The sequence below is a fragment of the Struthio camelus genome, unplaced genomic scaffold (genome assembly GCF_040807025.1).
Source record: "Struthio camelus isolate bStrCam1 unplaced genomic scaffold, bStrCam1.hap1 HAP1_SCAFFOLD_174, whole genome shotgun sequence".
Taxonomy (NCBI): Eukaryota; Metazoa; Chordata; class Aves; order Struthioniformes; family Struthionidae; genus Struthio; species Struthio camelus.
In genome coordinates this window covers 23,867-31,898 of record NW_027182686.1, presented here as the reverse complement: position 1 = coordinate 31,898, position 8,032 = coordinate 23,867, and the positions used below count along the sequence as shown (strand labels likewise).

At 78.9% G+C, this 8,032-nt stretch overlaps 1 protein-coding gene across 1 annotated transcript; it reads left to right on the top strand.

Annotated features, from left to right (window-relative positions):
- The first annotated feature begins 1,173 nt into the window (after nucleotides 1–1,173).
- On the top strand, nucleotides 1,174–7,955 carry DHDH (dihydrodiol dehydrogenase). The gene is made up of 8 exons (XM_068929336.1): nucleotides 1,174–1,230; nucleotides 1,841–2,053; nucleotides 2,692–2,803; nucleotides 3,992–4,155; nucleotides 5,050–5,305; nucleotides 5,905–6,029; nucleotides 7,014–7,164; nucleotides 7,697–7,955. The coding sequence occupies exons 1-8, from the start codon at nucleotides 1,174–1,176 to the stop codon at nucleotides 7,828–7,830; spliced, it is 1,212 nt and encodes a 403-aa protein (XP_068785437.1). The 3' UTR covers nucleotides 7,831–7,955.
- The last annotated feature ends 77 nt before the right edge of the window (nucleotides 7,956–8,032 follow it).

Genomic DNA, 8,032 nt, shown 5'->3' with positions numbered 1-8,032 from the left:
CCCGCCCCTCATTTACATGCCTGCTCCGCCCCTTATTTGCATATCGGCCCTGCCCGCACCTGGCGGGGGGACTGCGGCCCACAATGCACCGGGGCGGGGGGGGCCGCCCACCCACATGCGTGTGACGTCAGCGCCTGACACGGGAGGCGGCCGCGTGTTCCTGCCTGTCATGCTGCCCGGACACCTGGGCCCCCCCGGACACCTGGGCCCCCCCGGACACCTGGGCCCCCCCCCGGACACCTGGGCCCCCCCGGACACCTGGGCCCCTCCCGGACACCTGGGGCCCCCCGGACACCTGGGCCCCCCCGGACACCTGGGCCCCCCCGAACACCTGGGCCCCCCCCGGACACCTGGGCCTCCCCGAACACCTGGGCCCCCCTCCCGGACACCTGGGCCCCCCCGGACACCTGGGCCCCCCCCGGACACCTGGGCCCCCCCGAACACCTGGGCCCCCCCCGGACACCTGGGTCCCCCGAACACCTGGGCCCCCCGGACACCTGGGCCCCCCCCAGACACCTGGGCCCCCCGGACACCTGGGCCCCCCAGACACCTGGGCCCCCCCCGAACACCTGGGCCCCCCCCGGACACCTGGGCCCCCCTGAACACCTGGGCCCCCCTGAACGCCTGGGCCCCCCGGACACCTGGGCCCCCTGAACAACCTGGGGCCCCCCCGAACACCTGGGCCCCCCTGAACGCCTGGGCCCCCCGGACACCTGGGCCCCCTGAACAACCTGGGGCCCCCCCGGACACCTGGGCCCCCCCGGACACCTGGGCCCCCTGAACAACCTGGGGCCCCCCCGGACACCTGGGCCCCCCCCGAACACCTGGGCCCCCCCGGACACGTGGGCCCCCTGAACAACCTGGGGCCCCCCCGGACACCTGGGCTCCCCGAACACCTGGGCCCCCCCGGACACCTGGGCCCCCTCGGACGCCTGGGCCCCCCCCGGACACCTGGGCCCCTCCTGGACACATGGGCCCCCCCGGACACCTGGGCCCCCCAAACGCCTGGGCCCCCCCCCAAATGCCTGGGCCCCCTGAACGCCTGGGCCCCCCCCAAACACCTGGGTCCCCCGAACACCTGGGCCCCCCCCGGACACCTGGGCCCCCCCCAAACACCTGGGCCCCTCCTGGACACCTGGGCCCCCCCCGAACACCTGGGCCCCTCCTGGACACATGGGACCCCCAAACGCCTGGGCCCCCGAACACCTGGGCCCCCCCCCGAACGCCTGGGCCCCTCCTGGACACATGGGCCCCCCCCGGACACCTGGGCCCCCCAAACGCCTGGGCCCCCCCCGAACGCCTGGGCCCCCCCTGAACGCCTGGGCCCCCCCCGGACACCTGGGCCCGCCGGGACACCTGGGCCCCCCAGACGGTGGCGAAGGGGGCGAAGCTGTCGCACCGGGGGGGGGGGGTGGGCCGGACGCCTGGGCCCTGTGTTGGGGGGGGGGACAGAGGTCGCGAGGTCAGAGGTCACATCCCCCCTGCACCAACAGGGGGTCAGCAGGGGGCGGGGCCTGCCGAGGGGGTGGGGCTGCACATCAGGGGGTCAGGGTGGGGTCAGGGGTCGCAGTTGGGGGTCAGGGCAGGTCGGGTGGGCCGGGGTGGGGGTGGGGCTGACCGAGAGAGGGGGTCGAAGGTCAGAGGTCGGGGTGGGAGGTGAGGGGTCGGGGTCAGGGGTCAGGGGTGAACGCCGGCGCCTTCAGCCCCTCCCCCCTCGGCCTCTGCCTCGGCGCCCTGCCCCCACTCCCGACCTCTGACCCCGACCTCCGCCCCCGCCCCGCCCCCGCTCCCGGCCGCGCCCCGACGCTCCCCGGGGGGGGGGGGGGGGCGGCCTCGATAGGGCTCCCGCCGCCCCCGCGACCCGCCCAGACATGCAGGAGCCGCAGCTGCGCCCGGACGCCGGGGCCCCTCCGTGCCCGGACGCCGGGGCCCCCCTGACCCGGACGCCGGGGCCCCCCGGCCCGGCCCCACCCGCTGGGGCATCTGCGCGGCCGGGAAGATCAGCCACGACTTCCTGGTGGCCCTGAAGACCCTCCCCCCCGAGGAGCATGTGGTGCGCCCCGGACTCCTGGGCCCCCGGGGGGGGGGTGCCAAGGGCATGGGGACGCCCGGACGCCTGGGTCCCTCGGACGCCTGGGCCCCTGGGGGGGGGGCAGGGTGATGGGGACGCCTGGACGCCTGGGTCCCTCGGACGCCTGGGCCCCCGGGGGGGGGGGGCAGGGTGATGGGGACTCCCGGACTCCTGGGTCCCTCGGACGCCTGGGCCCCTGGGGGGGGGGGGGCAAGGTGATGGGGACGCCCGGACTCCTGGGTCCCTCGGACGCCTGGGCCCCTGGGGGGGGGGGGCAAGGTGATGGGGACGCCCGGACTCCTGGGTCCCTCGGACGCCTGGGCCCCTGGCGGGGGGGCAAGGTGATGGGGACGCCTGGACGCCTGGGTCCCTCGGACACCTGGGCCCCCGGGGGGGGGGCAAGGTGATGGGGACGCCCGGACTCCTGGGTCCCTCGGACGCCTGGGCCCCTGGGGGGGGTGCCAAGGGCATGGGGACACCCGGACTCCTGGGTCCCCAGGGGCGGGGGGGGGGAGTGCCCGGACGCCTGGGCCCCTGGAGGCTGGGGAGAGGCTGCCAGACTCCTGGGTCCCGGGGTGGGGGGTGCCCGGACGCCTGGGCCCCAGCTGACGCCCCGGCAGGCGGTGGCCATCGCCGCCCGCGAGCTCGCCCGCGCCCAGGACTACGCCCGGCGCTTCGGGGTGGCCCGAGCCTACGGCAGCTACGAGGAGCTGGCAGAGGACCCCGACGTGGGTGAGCGGCGCCCGGACGCCTGGGCCCCCCGCAGGGGGTGGGGGTCTCGGACGCCTGGGTCCTCCCCAGTTTTGGGGCCAAGGGGGTGGGATGGCTCACCCGGACGCCTGGGCTCTAGAGGTGGGGGGGGGAGGGAGGTGGCCGGACACCGGGGCCCCGCGGGCTCACCCGGACGCCTGGGCCCAGAGGTGGTGCCGGGTTGGGGGGGGGGTGGCCGGACGCCTGGGCCCCGCGGGCTCACCCGGACGCCTGGGCCCAGACGTGGTGCCAGGGTTAGGGGGGGGTGGCCGGACGCCGGGGCCCCGCGGGCTCACCCGGACGCCTGGGCCCAGACGTGGTGCCGGGTGGGGGGGTGGCCGGACGCCGGGGCCCCGCGGGCTCACCCGGACACCTGGGCCCAGACGTGGTGCCGGGTGGGGGGGGTGGCCGGACGCCGGGGCCCCGCGGGCTCACCCGGACGCCTGGGCCCAGACGTGGTGCCGGGTGGGGGGGGGGTGGCCGGACGCCGGGGCCCCGCGGGCTCACCCGGACGCCTGGGCCCAGACGTGGTGCCGGGTGGGGGGGGGGTGGCCGGACGCCGGGGCCCCGCGGGCTCACCCGGACGCCTGGGCCCAGACGTGGTGCCGGGTTGGGGGGGGGTGGCCGGACGCCGGGGCCCCGCGGGCTCACCCGGACGCCTGGGCCCAGACGTGGTGCCGGGTTGGGGGGGGGTGGCCGGACGCCGGGGCCCCGCGGGCTCACCCGGACGCCTGGGCCCAGACGTGGTGCCGGGTGGGGGGGGGGTGGCCGGACGCCGGGGCCCCGCGGGCTCACCCGGACGCCTGGGCCCAGACGTGGTGCCGGGTGGGGGGGGGGTGGCCGGACGCCGGGGCCCCGTGGGCTCACCCGGACGCCTGGGCCCAGACGTGGTGCCAGGGTTGGGGGGGTGGCCGGACGCCGGGGCCCCGCGGGCTCACCCGGACGCCTGGGCCCAGACGTGGTGCCGGGTTGGGGGGGGGTGGCCGGACGCCGGGGCCCCGCGGGCTCACCCGGACGCCTGGGCCCAGACGTGGTGCCGGGTTGGGGGGGGGTGGCCGGACGCCGGGGCCCCGCGGGCTCACCCGGACGCCTGGGCCCAGACGTGGTGCCGGGTTGGGGGGGTGGCCGGACGCCGGGGCCCCGCGGGCTCACCCGGACGCCTGGGCCCAGACGTGGTGTACGTGGCCACGGTGAACACGCAGCACCTGCCGGCCGGGCGGCTCTTCCTGGCCGCCGGGAAGCCGCTGCTCATGGAGAAGCCGATGGGCGTCAGCGCCGCCGAGGTGCGCGAGCTGGTGGCGGCCGCCCGGGCCCGCGGCCTCTTCCTCATGGAGGTGGGTCCCCCCCCGCCCCCCCCGCCCCCCCCGCCCAGTGCCCCCAGAGCCCCAATGTCCCCCCCAAGCCCCCTTCACACTCCCCATTCCCAGTGCCCCCAGTCCCCCCTAGTCCCTTCCAGTCCCCGTTCCCAGTACTCCCAGCCCCCCCAGTACTCCCAGTCCTCCCAGTCCCCATTCCCAGTACTCCCGGTGCCCCCAGTCCCCCCCAGTCCCCATTCCCAGTGCCCCCAGTACTCCCAGTCCCCATTCCCAGTGCCCCCAGTACTCCCAGTGCCCCCCAGCCCCCATTCCCAGTGCCCCCAGCCCCCCCAGTCCCCCCCAGCCCCCATTCCCAGTGCCCCCAGTACTCCCAGTCCCCATTCCCAGTGCCCCCAGTACTCCCAGTGCCCCCAGTCCCCCCCAGTCCCCCCAGTCCCCATTCCCAGTGCCCCCAGTACTCCCAGTCCCCCCAGTCCCCTCCAGCCCCCATTCCCAGTGCCCCCAGCCCCCCCAGTCCCCCAGCCCCCATTCCCAGTGCCCCCAGTACTCCCAGCCCCCATTCCCAGTACTCCCAGTCCCCCCCAGCCCCCATTCCCAGTGCCCCCAGTACTCCCAGTCCCCCCAGTCCCCCCCAGCCCCCATTCCCAGTGCCCCCAGCCCCCCCAGTCCCCCCAGCCCCCATTCCCAGTGCCCCCAGTACTCCCACTGCCCCCAGTCCCCCCCAGTCCCCCCCAGCCCCCATTCCCAGTGCCCCCAGCTCCCCCAGTCCCCGCAGCCCCCATTCCCAGTGCCCCCAGTACTCCCAGCCCCCATTCCCAGTACTCCCAGTCCCCCTCCAGCCCCCATTCCCAGTGCCCCCAGCCCGCCCAGCCCCCCCAGCCAGCCCCCCCGCTGACGCCCGGCCCCCCCCAGGGCTTCTGGACCCGCTTCTTCCCGGCCTGGGGGCGGCTGCGGGGGCTGCTGGCCGGGGGGGCGCTGGGGGAGCCGCGGGTGCTGCGCGCCGGCCTGGGCCTGGCCCTGGGGGGGGTCGAGCGCCTGGCGGCCCCCGCGCTGGGGGGGGGCGCCCTGCTCGACCTGGGCGGCTACGGGCTGCAGATGGCCACGGGGCTGCTGGGGGGCGGCCGCCCCCCCCGGCGCCTGCGGGCCCACGGCTGCCTCCACCCCACCGGTACGCGGGGGGGCACTGGGAGAAATGGGGGGGAATGGGGGGGGGCCCCCCTCCCTGGTGGCACTTGGGGTCTGGGGGCAGCTGGGGGGGGGTTGGGGTCCCGGGGCGGTCCCAGGGGGTCGGGGGGGTCCCAGGGGGGTCTCAGGGGGTCTGGGGGGTCCCAGGGAGTCAGGGGGGTCCAGGGGCCCTGGGCGGTCCCAGGGGGTCCCAGGGGGTCCCAGAGGGTCCCAGGGGGGTCCGGGTGGTCCCAGGGGGTCCAGGTGGTCCCGGGGGGGTCCGGGCGGTTCCGGGGGGGTCCCAGGGGGTCTGGGGGGTCCCAGAGGGTCCCAGCGAGTCCCGGGGGTCCCAGGGAGTCGGGGGGGGTCCAGGCGGTCCCGGGGGGGTCCGGGTGGTCCCGGGGGTCTCGGGGGGTCTGGGCGGTCCCGGGGGGGTCCGGGCGGTCCCAGGGGTCCCAGGGGGTCCGGGCGGTCCCGGGGGGGTCCGGGCGGTCCCGGGGGTCTCAGGGGGTCCCGGGGGGTCCGGGCGGTCCCGGGGGGGTCCCAGGCGGTCCCGGGGGTCCGGGCGGTCCCGGGGGTCTCAGGGGGTCGGCGGCCCCCCAGGGGTGGACGAGACGGTGACGGTGACGCTGGAGTTCGGCGCCGGGCGCCTGGCCGAGGTCACCTGCTCGATGGCGGCCGAGCTGCCGGGGACGGCGGCCGTGGGGGGGCCGCGGGGCTGGGCCCAGGTGCGCCGGACGCCGGGGCCCCTCGGGGGGGGGGGGGCACCTGGGGCCCGTGCGGGCGTTGGGGCTCCCGGACGCCTGGGCCCCTCGTGGGCAGGGGGGGTTCGGGTCCCGGACACCTGGGCCCCTCGGGGGGGGCACCTGGGGCCCGTGCGGGCGTTGGGGCTCCCGGACGCCTGGGCCCCTCGTGGGCAGGGGGGTTCGGGTCCCGGACACCTGGGCCCCTCGGGGGGGGCACCTGGGGCCCGTGCGGGCGTTGGGGCTCCCGGACGCCTGGGCCCCTCGTGGGCAGGGGGGGTTCGGGTCCCGGACACCTGGGCCCCTCGGGGGGGGGCACCTGGGGCCCGTGCGGGTGTTGGGGCTCCCGGACGCCTGGGCCCCTCATGGGCAGGGGGGGTTCGGGTCCCGGACACCTGGGCCCCTCGGGGGGGGGGCACCTGGGGCCCGTGCGGGCGTTGGGGCTCCCGGACGCCTGGGCCCCTCGTGGGCAGGGGGGGTTCGGGTCCCGGACACCTGGGCCCCTCGGGGGGGTGGGGGGGGTTTGGGTCCCAGACACCTGGGCCCCTCCTTGGGGGGTGGTGCAGGTCCCCGGACGCCTGGGCCCCTCGGTGGGGGGGGACACCTGGGGCCCGTGCAGGTGTTGGGGCTCCCGGACGCCTGGGCCCCTCATGGGCAGGGGGGTTCGGGTCCCGGACACCTGGGTCCCTCTGGGGGGGGGGGGTGCAGGACGCCTGGATCCCTCAAGGGGGGGTGCCCGGTCCTGGACGCCTGGGCCCCTCGGGGGGGTGGGGGGGGTTTGGGTCCCAGACACCTGGGCCCCTCCTTGGGGGGTGGTGCAGGTCCCCGGACGCCTGGGTCCCTCGGGGGGGGGGGGGGACACCTGGGGCCCGTGTGGGTGTTGGGGGGGTGTCAGGCCCCGGACGCCTGGATCCCTCAAGGGGGGTGCCGGGCCCCGGACGCCTGGGCCCCAACCCCCCCCCCCCGCAGTTCCCCAGCCACATGAACTGCCCCACGGAGCTGGAGGTGGGGGGGGAGCGGGAGCAGTTCCCGCTGCCCCCCCCCTCGCTGCCCCTCCACTTCCCCCACGGCACCGGGCTGCGCTACGAGGCCCAGCACGTGCGGGAGTGCCTGCTGCAGGGTGAGCCGGACGCCTGGGCCCCTCGGGGAAGGGGGCAGCCCCGGACGCCTGGGCCCCTGGGGGGGGGGCAGCCCCGGACGCCTGGGCCCCTGGGGGGGGGGCAGCCCCGGACGCCTGGGCCCCTCGGGGAAGGGGGCAGCCCCGGACGCCTGGGCCCCTCGGGGGGGGGCAGCCCCGGACGCCTGGGCCCCTCGGGGAGGGGGGCAGCCCCGGACGCCTGGGCCCCTCGGGGGGGGGCAGCCCCGGACGCCTGGGCCCCTCGGGGGGGGGCAGCCCCGGACGCCTGGGCCCCTGGGGGGGGGGAAGGAGGCAGCAGCCCCGGACACCTGGGCTCCCTGCCCTGCCTGGAGGGTGCTGGGAGGCGCCCGGACGCCTGGGCCCCTCGGACACCTGGGCCCCTCAGGCAAGGGAAGGGCTCAGTCAGGCAGGGCAGAGGGCGGCAGGACGCCTGGGCCTGTCAGGTTGGGGGTGGGAGTGGGGAGGGTCCCGGACGCCTGGGCCCACTGACGCCCCCCCCCCCCCCCCGCCCCAGGGCTGACCGAGAGCCCGGTGATGCCGCTGGCCGAGAGCGAGCTGGTGGCCCAGCTGCTGGACGAGGCCCGGCGGCAGGTGGGGGCGGCGGGGCCGGAGGGGGGACACGGCCCCACGCGCGGGGACACGGCCTGACACGCGGGGACACGGCCCGACACGCGGGGACACGGCCCCACGCGCGGGGACACGGCCCGACACGCGCCGGGACACGGCCTGACACGCGGGGACATGGCCCGACACGCGGGGACACGGCCCGACACGCGCGGGGACACGGCCCCACGCGCCGGGACACGGCCCCACGCGCGGGGACACGGCCCGACACGCGCGGGGACACGGC